This window comes from Gobius niger (assembly GCF_951799975.1).
Source record: "Gobius niger genome assembly, chromosome: 10".
Classification (NCBI taxonomy): domain Eukaryota; kingdom Metazoa; phylum Chordata; class Actinopteri; order Gobiiformes; family Gobiidae; genus Gobius; species Gobius niger.
Genome location: NC_136861.1, coordinates 30,747,271 through 30,764,765, shown reverse-complemented (window position 1 = coordinate 30,764,765; position 17,495 = coordinate 30,747,271). Strand labels below are relative to the sequence as shown.

At 41.1% G+C, this 17,495-nt stretch overlaps 1 protein-coding gene across 1 annotated transcript in view; it reads right to left on the bottom strand.

The window, feature by feature from the left end:
• Positions 1 to 54: 54 nt before the first annotated feature.
• eps8l1a (EPS8 signaling adaptor L1a) overlaps positions 55 to 17,495 on the bottom strand; it is a 23,387-nt gene continuing 5,946 nt past the window's right edge. Inside the window, exons 2-14 of the mRNA XM_079563955.1 lie at positions 6,918 to 7,032; positions 6,761 to 6,822; positions 6,556 to 6,685; positions 5,533 to 5,621; positions 5,215 to 5,289; positions 4,990 to 5,135; positions 3,129 to 3,332; positions 2,900 to 3,005; positions 2,676 to 2,816; positions 2,463 to 2,607; positions 1,780 to 1,942; positions 484 to 616; positions 55 to 327 (exon numbers count right to left, since the gene is read on the bottom strand). Coding sequence (XP_079420081.1) covers positions 244 to 327; positions 484 to 616; positions 1,780 to 1,942; positions 2,463 to 2,607; positions 2,676 to 2,816; positions 2,900 to 3,005; positions 3,129 to 3,332; positions 4,990 to 5,135; positions 5,215 to 5,289; positions 5,533 to 5,621; positions 6,556 to 6,685; positions 6,761 to 6,822; positions 6,918 to 7,032 — 1,593 coding nt within the window. The 3' untranslated portion in view covers positions 55 to 243. The remainder of the gene's footprint in view (positions 328 to 483; positions 617 to 1,779; positions 1,943 to 2,462; positions 2,608 to 2,675; positions 2,817 to 2,899; positions 3,006 to 3,128; positions 3,333 to 4,989; positions 5,136 to 5,214; positions 5,290 to 5,532; positions 5,622 to 6,555; positions 6,686 to 6,760; positions 6,823 to 6,917; positions 7,033 to 17,495) is intronic.

Here is a 17,495-nt window from a genome sequence, read left to right as displayed (position 1 = left end):
AATACTGCAGTACTGGCTCCTTCTCCATCTGAGAGAGGGACCAGCACATTCTACAACCTGAATACAATCATACAACAACTTTTAAAACAGTCTTGTCTCTTGTTTCTTAATGCACTTCATCATCTTTGTGATTGTACCAGTTCCATGGTGGTGCATTTGAGTGACGTAATAACAATCCGGAAATTAAACAAGTTCACTTTCACAGTATATGTAGGCAAGTTTATGGCTTTAGCTTTTGTTCTCTCACACCTGGCTCGTTTCCACGGCCCCAATCTTCAGCTTTTGTTTCTCCATGGCAGCTTCTAGTTCAGAAGCTTTGCGTTCATCCTATAAAAAAAGAAAAAACGGGAAATTAAAGCATTGACTTTTAAAAATATGTTTTGCTTTGGGGTTTTTAAATTCACTTTTGAATGGTTTACATAAATGTTACCTTTATGTGAGAGCGTAAGCCAACACTGGCAAGCAAACAGACCGTAACCTCACCTCCAGTAGCGCCCTCTGCACCATGATTTGGCTGTAGACTCTGATGCCCTCTTGTGGTGACACTGTGCACAGCTCATCCTTATTCAGAGAGAACAGCTGTGCTCCGCTCAAAATGCCCAGGCTCTCAACTGTCCTGATGGTGGAACATATACAATATTTAACAACAGCAAATCGATTGCATTTCTTGGACAGTTCTTTCTGATTATATTTAAAAACAAAGCCCAGACTGTTGTTTTACTTAAAGGTGCACTATGCAACTTTCTTTTTACATAAAAACTTGCATTAATGCATATTTGGCGTGCGCGGACGAGTCGCGCTATGTGGAATCGAGCCTATAACGCCTTTACTCACCATCCCAGTGGTCCCTTAAGCCGGGTGTACACTGTGCGATTTTGGCCGTCTGTGACGAATGATCACCCGTTGTGGGGAAAATCTTAGGTTGTAGCTCAAAATCGCAGGTCTTAGGTGGCACAGTGAGACAGGGACAAAGACATAAAATAGAACCGTCGTACAGCCAAAGATGAGCTACAAACGACATCGGCATAGTCGCAGAGTGAGCTTTCCTCTTGCTGCAACGAGGACCTCAGTCAAGAGTCTCATCAACACCACACGCTGCCAGAGTCACAAGCAACACATGCCAGGCATGATCAGGTCCGACTTGCACTGTTCTGCAAAAATAAACCCACGCTTGCATGCGGCACTCGCCTCAGTTAAACACACACCGTCTGACTACTGAAACTGCTACGCCAAAACTTTTAGCTACGATCGTCTCTTTGAACCATCGCACAGTGGAGACGAGAGCAGCTCATGATTTTACAATCCCCACATCATGCAATGTAATCTAAAAATAGTATTAAACCAAAAAAATTTGCATTGTACACCAGCCATTAGACGCTCCACAATCAGTTGTTTTTAGGATTTCTTAGGTTTTCACTGCTGATTGAACCGCCTCCATGGTTGCGCACACGTTTCATTCTGAAAACCTACCAGAAATCTTACAAAACTTGAAATAAAATTGATCCTGAAGCATCATAGGGGCCACCAGGACGGAAAGTAAAGGTGCACTGAGCTAACCACCCATACAGCTACTGGGTCACTGAAAGGTCAAATACACACTAAACAGTAAACATAAAAAGTTGAATAGTGCACCTTTAAACTATGCAAAAGTTAACTAGCTAGCCAAGTGCTATCATGGCATTTGACAGTCTCTTGATCTCCAAGAATCTCATGAAAAGTATCTGTGCATGCAGAGGCAAAGGTGGGTGACGTGTGTCGCCGCAGCGGTCGGTCACTCACTGTTCGTTGAAGCCTTTGGTAGTGAGCCAGGTCTTGACCTCCGGAGCAGCGGAGTGGTAGTCCAGCGGGGCTGTAGGGTCTGCTGTTTTGGAGAGGACCGGAGGGCGCGTGGAACCTCTTCTTTCGGCCAGTCTTTCCAGAAGCTCGTCGTTCATGATCAACACTGCACAGCAACAACAATTGATGGCCAACAGTAATATATTTGTAACACAAGAGATTTACTCTAGTGGGAATTTTGTTTGTTTGCCTTGCACCTTGCACCACTAGAGGTCATCAAAGTTTTACTTGGACCCAAATTCTGCTAATACAGCAACTGTTTAGAGTCTTTCATGTTATAATGCTGTTTCCTCATGACTCAGTTCAGCCCTTCATTTGACTTAAATTGTCTTTCTAAGAGATAAAAGCTTTTGTTTTTCGCCTTTTCAAGGAATTGCTTAATTCTTCTCTGTACCAACTGAGTCCAGCTGTTTTGTATGCTTAGAAATTAGGGCTTTGTTGGATTTGTTGCTGTTTTGCATAATAGTCTATCCTTGTTTTTGAGTTGTCTGTCTGTCATAGAACCAGAGTTACATATGTAACTTTCACTTGGAACCTCAAAACGACAAATGAAATTAACTAGTGTTGGGCAGAGTTCCAAACAGCTGATTTGCCAAAAGAGACTGAGAATAGTCTATTGAAAAGACCTTTGTTAGTGTCTTCTGCTTGCAGGGGCATTGAAGATAGCACCATGCTGTGTGGCCGTGCTGGCTGAATCTCTGAGGTAGGGCTGCTGTCCCCTAGACTTGTGGGGGCATAGGAGTAGTACTTGGAGCGAGGGACCAGGGCTGTCTGCAGAAAGAGAGTCACCATATCTATTCAATATCAAACAAAATCAAGCTAAATATGCTTTTCTTTACCTTTGTCTCCCTCCGTATCACAGTCACGTCGTTCTCGCTCCTGTTTAGCTCAGACAAAGGCTCCAAAATATTGTGAGGAACAAAGCCAATCTGGTCAAAGCGGTTCCGACACTTCCACCAGCGCTTGGACGAATCCACCACCTGCGGTATGGAACCAATAGATTTGTTGAAACAAAGAATTACTCATGATGAATAATCAAATGTAGGCCTGTGTGTGCGTGTACCTCTAATGTTTCCCCCTGGAGCACAGAGAGTTCACTGCTGTTCCTCGCCACAAAGTCATAACTGCAGCAGTACAGTCGCTCTTCTTCTGGCAAACCATTTCCATCTCTGAAAAGACAAACATCAAATATTATTCATTTAAGTGCAAAATAATGATGGAATAATGCTGTCTTGAGCTCAGAGAGAAGTTGATTACTCACATTGTACAGACATTTGTATCCATTTACTCACCCTTCATCGGTGGGCACTGTTCCTTCAGTCTGTGCCGCAGGAGCCTGTACTTTGAGCGCCTCTAGACTCTTGGTGAGGACGTCCTGCTTGTGCTGGGACTCGATGGGATCTTCCGCAGGCTGACCAAACGAGTCAAACGCCTGAGGGTGCCACCCGTCCAGAAAGACAGGGGAGTAGGGAGGAACGGACACACCCACGTCTGCCCTATGAGGCCAAGAGATGAGCTTTAGGCAAAACTCAGAATCTTCAATGTTTTGGGACAGTTTTAAATTTTAAAGCCACACTGCGGAGCATTTCAGTATAAACCGTAAACCAGTATAAACCGTATTAAACCTAATGTTCTGCTGTCAAACTAAAGCAACAACTCCATGGAGACGAGCTGGTGATGTCCCACTCCAGCACAGTTGCCAGTCAGGTCTGAGAAGAGACAACGATGACTTTAAATGTCATCTGCATTGGCTGCAGCTGCGAAAACGTAAAGGTCTGTTTTCACCTTAATTGTGATGCTGTTCAGATGTTTAAATTGGTAGTAGAACATTCTACTTTAGTAGGCATATTGAAATTATTAGTTTTATGTAGACCTTAATGATATCACATTACACAGGGGTCTGCAATGGGCACACAGGCAATATTTGCTTGGTATATCAGATGTGAGTCTTTGAAATAGGCATTAACATGCTTTAACATGCTAGTTTCTATTAGACGATTCATTATAGGATATATTGCCTCATGCCTGTGTGTTCCAAGGTGTGGCTACTTCATGTACAAGAAAACCAATGCTTCACCCTGTTTTGGTCTCACCATATGCCTTCAGGGAGGAGACTTTGGAATCTACAGGTCAGTTCCAGTCGACTGAAGAACAGTTTCATTTCCAAGGCCATCAGGAAGCTGAACTTCCTAAACCTCCCTCCCACCCCTCTTCCCCCACCTCCCGCTCCAAGGATGAGAGAAATATAATTTCAAACCATTCACATGGTTTGACAAATAAAAAATCTTCAATCTTTAATATTCAAATCCTACATTTATAGGTGTAGGCCACAGTTTATATCTTAAATTCTTGTTCTATCAAATCTTGAATAGTATAATAATCAGAGGAGTCTTGTTTTATATGTTATAATCTGTAAAGCACTTTGTGATACCTTTCGGCATGAAAAGTGCTTTATGAAAAAAGTTTGATTTTTTATTTGATTAAAGCTGCGCATTTATAATGGCAAGTCAGCATATGCACGCAGCTATAACAGCTGTAAGAGCCAAACAATATTTAATATTTCTCTTTCCCAGCTCTGTGTCATTGCATTACGTAGCTCACCTTCTCCAAACACACACTGCTCTAGGCTGGTGCGTGGGCTGAACCATTTGGCACATTTTTAAAGGGGTGTCAAGGCCCTGAGATATCATCCATCATTGTTGTTTGTGCAAAATTCTGTCAAGCAACCATTGTGTTTCAGCCTGGCTGTGTTCAGTTGTTATATCAGTTGTTACGAGGAAGTTTAGAAAGTGCAGTACAGACCGCTTTAATAGGAAAACCTCTGGACCCCAGTTTGTGAACCACATATTTTTACATTTACAAATGTTAAAATGAAATTAACTTGTTACTGATTCCCACATCCCTTCTGGGTGGAGTGGCCGATCATATTCCACTAGTGGCCTGCCCCTACTGGCTCTCTAGACACGCCCCTGAATTTATAAACTAAACAAGACGACTATTCTAAACCTGGGTTTATTTGAGCGGTCCTCTCAAATCAAGTTTTTAGCGCAATATTTCCAGTAACAAAATGCCAACACTTTTGTTATTTTGGCGGGTCTGTTGTAGGATCTTGTACCTGTGTGACCGTGACAAAATCCTTTCCCTTTGACTCACTGTGATGAAGTCCAGTTGGGTCCCAGAGAGGTCCACAGCTCCTTCTCGTCTGCAGTCAGCTGGTCCTGGAGCAGAGACACAGCTCCAGAGGTCAGAGCAGGACTGACCACAGAGGCACCCAGCTCTGGGCCTGTGGTCTTCACCATCTGCCCCACACACACACAAACACTGGTAATGATACACAATAACAAAGACAAGCACAATATAAGTGTGTCTGTTACATACGAGTGTGAGAGGAACAAATATGTGGTGCAGCAGCTCTGGGGCACTGGGTTTGGATATTGTTGACTTCAGACGATCCTGTAAATGCAACATACAGTGCGATTTTAGGCCATGTTATAAAGGAATATCCAAGTAACACTGTAGGATTAAAGCTGTAGTCTTTAAAAATGAGGAGAGAGACAGACAGATTTAGCATCTATAGTCTATCTATAGTCAAACTTTGCCAGCCTACAGAACAATGTTGGTTACAATATGTGGAAAAAAAGACTTTGGGGGGTTAGTTCAGATGAAACTGTTTAGGAAAGCCAGTTGCAGCCTTACAAGCAAACTGAAGGCGTATTTGAACTTCTGGTAAATGTCCATAAACTCTTCCTCAGGCGGAGGGCAGGCCTTCATGGTCAACAATTCATCTGCACAAAGAAGCATCGTATAAGCACAACTTATATATTACTCTGTTTACTTCTATGTAAACGCTTTTTCCCTTTGCCCATACTACATGTTTATATTTATACTGATTATGCATGTATCTTGAATGTGTAAGACTTTAAAGAGGGGGTATTATGCTTTTTTCAATCACATAGCACCAGTCTATATCACACTACAATGATGACCAAACCTTCTGTTGGTCTGTAAATGCAGTAAATTAGAATAACTGCCTTGTTTAAAATTGCTCTCTCAAAATGGCTGTAGTGAATGTCTTGAAATAGGCCTCTGTCTCTTTAAGAACCTCTGACTCTTTCCGACACGCCCCCTCCACACGCTGACTGTGGCATCAGTGGGGAGGGGGTTCTGCTGAGGAGCAGTGGTTGGTTACTCGGCTGGTGACGAAAGCTCGGAGGCGTCTCCAGGAGGTGGGGGCGTTCCTAGGAGGACTCAGGCAAAGCTATCCCTAAAATGGCTGCCATCAGAGTTTCTACAGATTACTCAAAAATACGTGAATGTGTCAAGGCAACACTTCAGGCATGTTTTTAATGAGGGAATGACATAATAACATGATGTAAAGCTTGAAAAAGTCGATTTTGCATAACACCCCCCCTTTAAGATACTGTCTATGGGGATTGAAACTGTGTTTTGGTTTCCTTGTAAGTCAGCATGTACTGAGAAATTGACATCTTGAAATCTTGATCTTCCTGTTGTGCAGTAAAATTTTACTCATCCATTTTCTGTGTGTCACTATCTATCTATCTCCTTGGTATTGTGTCTAAAAGATATGTTGGGACTTCATAGACATGATTTATCTGTCCAAAATGAAGTGCATATTGATTAGACTTATTGAAATGTTGCACAATTGTAAAAGTGTGGTGTGTCGGGTCACATCATTTCCAGAGACCCTGTGCGTCTTACCTCCCTGGTCCACTTTCTTCTTGCTCCGCCTTTTCTTCTTCCTCTGGTTGAGGACGCTCTGGGCCTCAGCAGTTTGTTGCAGGCGCAGCATGAACCTCTCCACATCATCAAAACAGTGATTCAGAATCTCCTGTGGTGCAATTCACAACCGTTATATCACAGGGGCAATTGTACCATTCTGTTTTTGATTTCACAAAGCACGTACAACTTCTCTTTCGGCGTTGACTGACGACTGTCCGTTGTTGTTGGTTGGTTCCTTCTCGTTCTCTAGAGACGGACACAGATACAGTGAGACTTGTATCCACAACAACACAAGAGCTGCTGAGTCGTGAATAACTTGTGCGAAATGCGTAGCTGTGTACCATTGACTGGGACGGGGTAAACAGGCAGTACACTGGGCAGTGGTGGGTCATCTGGGCCCAACATGACTCGGACCCCTGAAGGCTTCCTGGGGACCACCGGTGGAGGGGCAGACATCTGTAAACAGGAAAAGTAGTTGTGACCAGTCAGCTTTATTCACCTTTATCCACCGACGTGAATTGTGCCCCTTCACTCCTATTAGTTTACATAGGACTGGAGATGTCAATATAAAATCAGTTTCTACACAGACACAAAGCTGTTTTTAGAACACGCAGAGAAACAGTGTTGACTTGTTGGTGCAAATCAATATTGGACATTTTACACAAATCTACAGTCTACAGTGCCTCAGATTTTAGCGGCAAACAGCACCGATACATGGCAAAAAGAGGTGAAAGTGGGCGGGGCAGAAAAAAGGTGAATAGGATCAGTGCATGGAAAGTTTTTGGCTAACTTCCTGTTTGGCCAGCGTCGGGTAAAGAGTACTTCCTGTCCACATTTTAACGTAAATCAGATATAAAATAAGATTTTAAAAAATAAACGAAAACTTAAATAAACGTCAATAAGGGTGTGTTTCATAAAAATTCGACTATAACAACTGCTTCCCGTCTAGAGAGAGTGGAGAATGGAGAGTTAGACGTGTCTTGCTAAAATAATGATATATTAAAACAGTATATGGCAGAAATCAAGCAGCTGTTGGATAATTTCTTAGACATCAACATAAAACATTAAAAAACGTTACTCAGGATTAAAGCTTCTGTGTTTATAAAAGTGTTATAAGTCATAAAACATGCGTGTTTTAGCCTTGAAGCTAAAGGCTAATGTTAATTTAATGCTAACAAATGGTACAATAGCACCACCATCTGAACTAATTTTTATTAAACACACCTGATTCACGTTTATTTACGTTTTCTGTCATCTTTTAAATCTTTTTTTTTTTAGCTAGAATGTGGACAGGAAGTAGTTTTTACCCAACAGGAAGTTAGCCAAAAACTTTCTGCGCACTGAGCCTATTGCAACACATGTTTGGTGAAAACAATATGGCGCATTACCTAAAAGATGCACACAATGAGGACACGGGACGGAGCTCAGTGATCTGTAGGAGATCCACTGTTTGTGAATGGGGAGGGAGAGAGTTCAGCTTCCTCACAGCTTGGTGATGAAGCTGCCCTTCAGTCAGCTGGACCTGGCCTGGGACCGGGACCTGAGACCGTGTGATGGATGCGTGGAATCACCCGCCTGTGTGGGTGTGTTTTCTACATTTACGTCCAGGAACATAATACTTGAGTGAAGACTGTACAGACGAGCTGCTGAACGTACATGAGGCAATCACACGTCGAAGTTTAGAAACTATGTGAAACTATCTGTAGAGGTTTACAGCTGCAAGACATGGTGGAGACACGATATATAGCTCTCTGCACAGAACATTTACCTTCAGTTAGTTTTGTGTTTTCACTGCAGTGGTAGAAGCAGCGTTTCGCCCTCTGCTGGTATTTTGCATAACTACATTTTTTTTTTCATTTTTTTTTTTTTCATAACTACATTTTCACCAAATCTGTAATGAGTTTTATGTTTTTTTGACACAGCCATTATTTTTAATCTGTACCACAAACACACCCAGGTTAAGGTGTCCTAAAGTGGGTAAAAAAGGACTTACAGCTCAAACCAACGGCTTGTAGTGTGTATCACTGCGTCACTAGAATAGACATGCGTAGAGTTCTAAAGCCATTTACTGTAAGTTAAACACCATGCTTTAAACCCTGATTTTCCAATTGTGAAATAAACAAGACCCATGATTTACACATTCTGACTCATTTGTTTGAGCTTGAGGAATGAGCTCGATATTCCTCCTCCAGCTCCCCTCGAGAATGCCAAGTATCCGGTAAGTGCCTCACTCTGACACGCGCTCCACGCTACAGGAAAAACCACTGTCACTTTATGCGCGGTATGCAGGTGACACAATCCTCCAAACCTGACTGAAACTGCGCTGGTTGCTCGGAAAATGAACTCTGATGCAATGTAAAGCCAAACTTTTTTTTTTGGCCCTTTTTGACATATTGGTGAATAATAACTGCTGTTTCACATAGTTACATTCTCCAATTTAAAGTCACATTCGAATATCTCTTTTTGTGTAAAGTAAAATGAAGAAAGACTGAAACTGAATTTAGGATCATTTTGGACATCATTTTCATATGCTTTTAGACTGTTTCTTGCACATAACACACATTTCTCCAAAACACTGCTCACTATTAAGGCTCATTCATACTTCACAAGACGCAAGTAGTCCATGGGCCAGACCAAATATCGGTACCGAAAAGGTGGCAAAGGCTATCGTTGATTTTTAAGTAGGTCCATGTCTGAGGTTTATATTTTTGTATGATAGCCTTTTCAGAGTTACAGCTTTATCATAGTTTTCAGCTGTTGAAGTGAACCAACGCCATGTCAAAAAAGTCGCTTTTGACACTGGTCCTTTTTTTGGTTGAGGCCATTTCCAGCCCATTAGATACTGATTTACACCATTGTATTTGGTATCATTGTAAAGAAGACATTTTCATGTTTCATTTGAGCCCAAATGTACTACACTGTGACTATTACCGTGGTAACCATAGCTCCTCAAACTCAAACCTGAGGACATTTTTTCACCATTTTCATAAAAACAGTTTTACTATGTTTAACGCTGTTTCTTCAAAGAACATCACAGAGACAAATGTTTGATACTGGGGAACTCTCTAGACTCTGAGGATTCAGGAAATGTATAAAATGTCAGTACTTTTTCAACTTAAGGCCTCACAGTGAGCCCCGAAGTAAAAGAATGTCCACCTCACATGAGCCTCTCCCATTGAAATAAGCCTATATCTGCCATTCTAAGGTTGGAACAGCTGGTGAGACTTTCTGTCCAGGACAGGCCAATGCAACTTGAAATTACATTTGTGGAGAAGAACAGTTCTGTATTTTCAACAAAAAGTTGTTTATCTATTTTATATATTGTAGATATTTATCATATAATATGCTATATACACACAATGCCATTCTGTTTCTTTCACTACTATACATAGTCCTGTACATTTGTCTAAAATGTCTCAATAATCCAAGATAATTCCAAAAGTGTGTCTTTGTAGACACCACATGGTTGTGCCAAAAAATACCATATTGTACACTAGACACTAACTTAGTTGTTAATGTTGAATTTGAAAGTTGAATTTGAAATTGAAGTTGAATTTGAAGTTGAATTTGAATTTTTCATAAACCACACGTTTGAACAACATCCTTTTTTTACTGATTAGTAAGTTAATAAAGTAAAACATTTTGTAAGGTCATTTCAGTAAAGTTGTTTTATTTCATTACAAATAAATAAAATATAGTAGTATGGAGATGGTGAGGTGTGAGGTGTTATAGATTATAACCAGGACATGAAGAGTCAACTCAAAACTAAAGCTTAGCCTCATCCAGAACTAAATCACAGAGGAATTTCTCCAGCTTTTCTGTTTTTTTGTGTATGTGCTGTATTAATGTATTTGAGTTTTTTTATGTTGTGTAATTTATTTATTTTCTTCCCAGGCATATTGAGTCTGTGCACATGAAATATGCTGTATAAATGAATTATTAGTTTTATGGACAGAAAGACACAGCCAGGAACCGGAGGGTGTCCGGTTTGGGAACCCCAGGATCTCAGGTGTTGTTCTGTTGGTTTCATCAAATCAGGACCTTCAGCTGCCCTGGGGCAGTTTGCAGCCAAGTGTGAAGTGGGATGAGTATCAGCATCTCCAAATCCGAGGCCATGGGTGGCTTCCCCTCTCCAGGTCGGTGGAGAGGCCTTGCCTCAAGTGGAGGAGTTCAAGTATCTCAGGGTCGTGTTCACGAGTGAGGGACGGATGGAGCGTGAGATCGATAGGCAGATCAGTGCGACATCGGTAGTGATCGTTGTGTCGGACTGTTGTGGTGAAGAGGGAGCTGATTTACTGATCGATCTATGTTCTGCCCTCACCTATGGTGATAAGATCTGGGTAATGACCGAAAGGACAAGGTCGCAGATGCAGGCGGCCGAAAGGAGTTTCCTCAGTCACCTAAGAGGAGCTCGGAATAGAGCCGCTGCTTCTTCCCATCGGGGAGAGCCATCTTAGGTGGCTCGGGGACACACTGTCTCTATGTGGCCTGGGAAGCTTCGGGATCCCTTCAAAAAAGCTGGAGGAAGTGGAGAGGGATGTCTGGAAATCTCTGCTTTGCTGCTGCCTCCATGACCTGACCATGGGTTAATTATCTTACCACCATGTGTGGACTGAATGAATTCGTTTGGGCGACTTTTCTCATGTGAAGAGTATTCCTTATACTCATACTCTATCCTTTCTTCCCTAGTTATGAACTAGATCTCAAGATATTTTAACTTGACCACTCAAAGCATGCCTCCTCTAAAACCCCAGACCTCAGACTTGCCGATGCCAATCCTTGGTGCCGTGTACAAAGTTCAAGGGCCAGATCTTGTGACTGGCACAGTCCGTGCGCAACTCTAAACGCAACGTGGTGCACGTGCGATCTTGCATGTGGCGCAGGTTTTGCGCTAAAGGCTGTGCTGCTAGGGAGAGGGCGTTGTTTAAGAAAAAGAGGCTGAGGCGTGGTTCACTACAAGCAGCACTCGCGCTGCTCTTCTATGGCAACCTTCACAATATGTTCCTCTTTACATCACGCTGCCTTGTCTTCTTCTACATCAAATTGAAAACAAAAGGGAAATTGCCTTGAAAAGTCTGTTTGAGCGTAGGTTACGCACGGCCTACTTTGATACAGTAGATCAACACACACACCCCTAACACCAAACAAATTTCCCCACGGGGACAATAAAGTTAACAAACAAACAAACAAACAAACACACCCCTACCACCAAAACAACAACAGTTTTCCACAAATAAACCACTCATGCCTCAAGTGCCACAACACCAGGTCTGATCTGAGTTTTAAGGAGACATTTCCATTCTGTGTCAGTGTTTACCTCCTGATGATGCTCCTTGTGTAGCCACAGCTCAGTCCAAAAGAAAGAAGCGCATTTTACAGGGCGCATAGCAACGTTTTTTTTTTTTCAATTCAGCCGCTCCAAGAATCCTGCAGCTGTAGCGCAAATGTTCCAATACGCTACAGTTTTCTTGCAACTGCTGCATAACTCTGACCCCTCTACAGCCGATATGATAGTTTCTGATCAATTAAACCCTGTAAATTTCGTAACTTTGCGCATTCGAACAGTGTCCAACGTGAGGCTGCTGCCTCTCTGTCCCGCTCGCTCAGCTTGGATCTGTAGCGAGCGGCTGCAGCAGCGGAGGGACAGTTTTATTTCTTTCATGTTTATTAAAGATTGCACGCTGCATCATGGATGTTCCGCGTTTACAAGAGAACCCTCCCCTCGCTGAGCCACCTCTGCAGGGCTCAGCATCACCTCGGGCTGACAATAGTTATATCGAGCTCAGTCAAATGCAACTAGAAAACTGTCTCTTGGGAGCTCAGCAGGCACCACCTCTGAAAGCTCTTGTTGCCTCTTGTGCACATTTTATCTCAATACCAGCATCTTTCATGTTAATGGAAGAAACCAAAGCATCCAAAGAAAATCTGTCCACACAGACAGAGGATGTAAACTCCACACAAAAACACCTACATTGAGCTTCATACTGAGAGGCAAGACAACGCTAAGCACTAAGACTAACCACTGAGGGCATGCAATCTCTCCTGCGCATTCAATAATTTTTGGGCCAGATCTTCCACCTGGCGCAAGGACAGCGCTGCTCCAAACAAGAGAAGACCCACATTATTTTTCTAGCTTACATCGTGCTGCCTCATGTTCTTCCTTTAGAGTTATGGGCTTCTATAAGCTCTATCAGATCAAACAAAAAACTTGAGCTAACCACTGTCCGTGTCTGAGAGAAAAAGATGTAAAGCCGGTCCTGCTGTGGTTCCAGTCTGTACTCAGCCGAAATTCACCCCCACTTCTCCCTTGCCCCTTCACAGTCGCAGAGTCTGGTTGGAAGAAAACATAACATTGCTATTGGCCACAGGTCGCCATTGTCAACTGTTGCAGGAAAAGCTTGGTTCTTGCATAACCAACTGTCTAACCAACTACAGTTTGTGTCTCTGGGAGACAGCTCTCCCAGATCTCCCTCAGCTGCAGGAGTTATGCAGGACACAGAACTGTGGCTGTGTTTAAGCTGTAGCTAAACTTACAATTTGTTTTTTGTACAAGGGGATTCAAGAGTGACTGAATGTCTAGCTGTCACCTCACAGCAAGACATTCCTGGGTTGGATATCCCAGGCCATGTGGGACCTTTCTGTATAGAGTTTGCATGTTCTTCTTTTTGTTTCATGTCCCCTGAGTCAATTTTCTGTAGAATCCACTTCTAGTACGGTAGAACACCTTGGTACTTCTAACCTAGCTTTTGGCTCAAAATCTAGCAATAGTTAACCCCCTTTTGCCTTTGTCCCGAGGGCTATTCGACTGCACAACTCTCTGGAAGCAAAAGACAATGGTGTCTGCAATGTTATATCGCTAGAAACTTTATTTATTTGCCAATTACCAATGTAGAATTATGTGGTTTCAGTAGTGAATGAGTGAAAGTGATTGAGTGAGTGCATAAACAGTGTATAGGCTACATAATATGTTTTTTTTGTTTTTTTGTTTTTACAATTTAGTATCAGGTTATATAATACAGATTAATTGTAATTTTTATAAATGTAATTTCAAGTTGCATTGGCCTGTCCTGGACAGAAAGTCTCACCAGCTGTTCCAACCTTAGAATGGCAGATATAGGCTTATTTCAATGGGAGAGGCTCATGTGAAGTGGACATTCTTTTACTTCGTGGCTCACTGTGAGGCTTTAAGTTGAGAAAGTACTGACATTTTATACATTTCCTGAATCCTCAGAGTCTAGAGAGTTTCCCAGTATCAAACATTTGTCTCTGTGATGTTCTTTGAAGAAACAGCGTTAAACATAGTAAAACTGTTTTTATGAAAATGGTGAAAAAATGTCCTCAGGTTTGTGTTTGAGGAGCTATGGTTACCACGGTAATAGTCACAGTGTAGTACATTTGGGCTCAAATGAAACATGAAAATGTCTTCTTTACAATGATACCAAACACAATGGTGTAAATCAGTATCTAATGGGCTGGAAATGGCCTCAACCAAAATATGGACCAGTGTCAAAGGCGACTTTTTTGACATGGCGTTGGTTCACTTCAACAGCTGAAAACTATGATAAAGCTGTAACTCTGAAAAGGCTATCATACAAAAATATAAACCTCAGACATGGACCTACTTAAAAATCAACGATAGCCTTTGCCACCTTTTCGGTACCGATTTGCCAGATTTTGGGGTTTGGCCCATGGACTAAAGAAGTTCTTGTTCTTGCACCCTGAGCTGCAGAACTAAATGAAGTCAATTTTGCCTTGAAACTATTGTCAGTTACAAAACGTTTCCATGGCGACAAGGCAAAAGTGACTTCATTTTGTTCTGCAGCTCAGCTTCTTGCGTCTTGTGAAGTATGAACGAGCCTTTACTTTTAAGTAAAACATGGATTTTGTCGCGCATATACAGATCAGATGCTGCAGCAAAACACTAATCACTGTTCAGAGTGTTTTCCCTGAAACGCTCATTGCAGATAAACATGTGTTCACTTTTTGCATCATGTGGGCTGCTGTGAATAACAAATGTGCTAAAACAAAAAAAGTCAAAGTTAAGATAGAAAAAAATAAAAACATTTGGGGAGTTGGAAACTGTCTTTTCAGCCCAGAAAAACACGACAATCTGATTTTGTTGCAACCTCTGAAAGCATGTCTATACTGTTCTGATAGATTGCGTTCACATTCTAGAATTTGATGATGTCATACAAGTCTATGCATGTTTTTTGAAAGAAATCTTCAAAAAGAAAATTGACAAATGTGAAAAATTTGACAGTGATTGGATTCACAAACTTGTCACCACTCTTTGGACCACCATCATGAGAAAGTAATTTGAATTTGGTTTATATTTTCAGACAGCGAAGACATCGTGACAACTTTGTGACATTTTTTGCTTCATGTGGATTGTCCCAGTAATGAGATATGAGCCATGAACCAGGACAAAAATATCTCCATTTTGACATTCACCATAGTTACCGCCATAGAATCCTTACACATTCATTTTAAACAATAGGCTCTGAAGTGTCACATGAACGCAACCTATTCAAGAACCTCATGCATTCAGAATAATGTTTGTTGAAGTCTGAACTCCAGGTTTCCTATAAGAAGAGCCCATTAGGATGTTTAGTTTCCCCTATTGCACATTCTATGCAGCGTATGCAGGTGATGTCACAGCATAGAAACACCACGGCAACGGAAGCAAAATGAGTGTCAACTTTGCATAGATCTTCTTTGCTTTGACACTCCTTTCTAACTTATTCTGCTAAAACCCCAAGACATGCAAATACAAACAAATATTTGGTCCATCATAAGGCAAACATGTGACACATACACTTCATCTTTATATAAACCTATACAAACACAAGTAAAGCACATGAGCAAGAAGCAAACATAAGATCCATACATCACTGTACCTCTTTATCTGTGTTCAAACCCTGCGCATAGAAACCAGCCTTTTGCCCAATCCTGCACGCACTGAGCTGTGTGTGCGCAAGAGGCCAGCCTACCTCCTACCGAGATTTGCAACAACCTGAAAAACGAGTCCTGGTGCTGGTACGTCGCCTGCCCCTTTTACTTATCTGATACTAGTAATCCCTCCCCGTACCAATTCTTCTGCGGGCATCTTAAAGCGCTACTGAGGGATAAGGCCGGCACAATATATGGGCAATTTACACTGGTTTACAACAAATTTGGTGTCTGGGTTTTGTTAGCTGATTTAGGACAATGTTCATGTGCTGAATTCTAAAATTATATCGGTTTGGCTCAATCGGGTCATTGTTTACCGAAGGGTTTATAATGTCTTCCATCCTGGTGCCCGTGTGTCCACAATTAGGGGGAGACTGGTTGTAGCATAATATTAATTTGTGCATATATTCTGGTACAGCACTTACACACTATAGATGTTACCAAAATAAAGCAATATAAAAAATGTATTTAGTGAAACAAATTCCATTTAGCACAAAAACCCTAACCATATACAGGAAAAAAGTATGTGCTAAATGTACTAAATCTAAAGTTTTTTTTATGATTATTGCAATATTCGGTGATCGCAAGAAGCCACAAAAATCATTGATTCTTTCTTTTCTTCTTTTAGCCTTGTTTTGGTCTGGATTTAGTATTTTCAAGTCTTCAAGTTGTTTCGACACAGTTTGATAGGCTACTATATATATTAGAAAAGGCTTATCATATTTGTTTAATTTAATGGCACATATGGTGTTGAAATAGTTTTAAATATCAGAATAATATCATCATAGCAATTATTTGACATTGTAATAAATTTTTTCTCAAATCCTGTAGCTCCAAAAAGTTAAAGCCACACCGCGTAGAATTTTACCCAATAAATACATTTGAAACACAAGCATTTATTTTATTATGGTTATTTTCATCATTGAAAAATACCTCACATGTGCTTTTGCTGTGAGCGCCTCAGCTCTCCTAAGACATGACTGTAACTTTACCGAGAGTGGATCTATACAGACGGGATCTCGTCATAGAAGGGGGCGTGGCTTTGCCAGGGGGGAAAATAGAATCTTTTGGAAAACATATTTTTTCTTTTTCTTTTATTTCTTCTCTTTTTAGCCATTTTCTGGTGAAATATGAACTTATTTATCACACATGAATAAAGTCATGTTTTCTCACAGCAGATTGTTCAGTAGAAGTGAAAAAACGGCAGTTGTAGCTCGCGCTTGCTAACCGTTTGCATTAGCCCGATGCTAACATGAAGCATCAAGTTAGCATTCTCCGTTATTTATGTATTTATGGGCTGTTGAACCACTTTGCTCCTCTCCATGTCTTTGCATCTTTATTTAGTAGAAAACTACATCGATATATCAGCGTTTGTTAAAGTAGTTTTTGAATAATTAGAGAAAGTTAAGATTTTTCTCCAAATTGTTTATTTAAAACGGTTAGGTTCTCATCCAAATCCATTCTTTGATTACCCACTACAGAAATAGCATTATTAGGAGCATGTTTTGTACTGATGGCAACAGTAGGCTATGGTCCAAAATGTTACGCAGTGTACCTTTAAGCTAAAAAATTTGTGTCAAAAGTTAAAGTATAAATAAAAGTATGTGGTGTAAATATTACTGAGTAACTGAGGGCAGTCAAAACATTTAAAAGTAATATGAGAAATCTGCTGTTTCCAAAGAATTGGTTTTGTTCGTCGTCAGATTTTGACTACAAGGCTATTTTGACGGGAGGAAAGATCTTTGTAGTCAAAATCTTCTTACTGTCAGGGTCGTCCTTCTGTGTCAAAAGGTTTACCCCTATAAGTCACATAGTGACAACTTGGGTTGAGTTCATTTCGAGGCTAAGTCTGTTGATAAAAAGGTGTTTTAATTCCAAATGTTTTTCGGTTAAACAGAACTTCTAACATATAGCATATCTTTAAAGGACCTGCTAGAAAGCACCAGACTTGCTCCCGGATTACTGAGTTT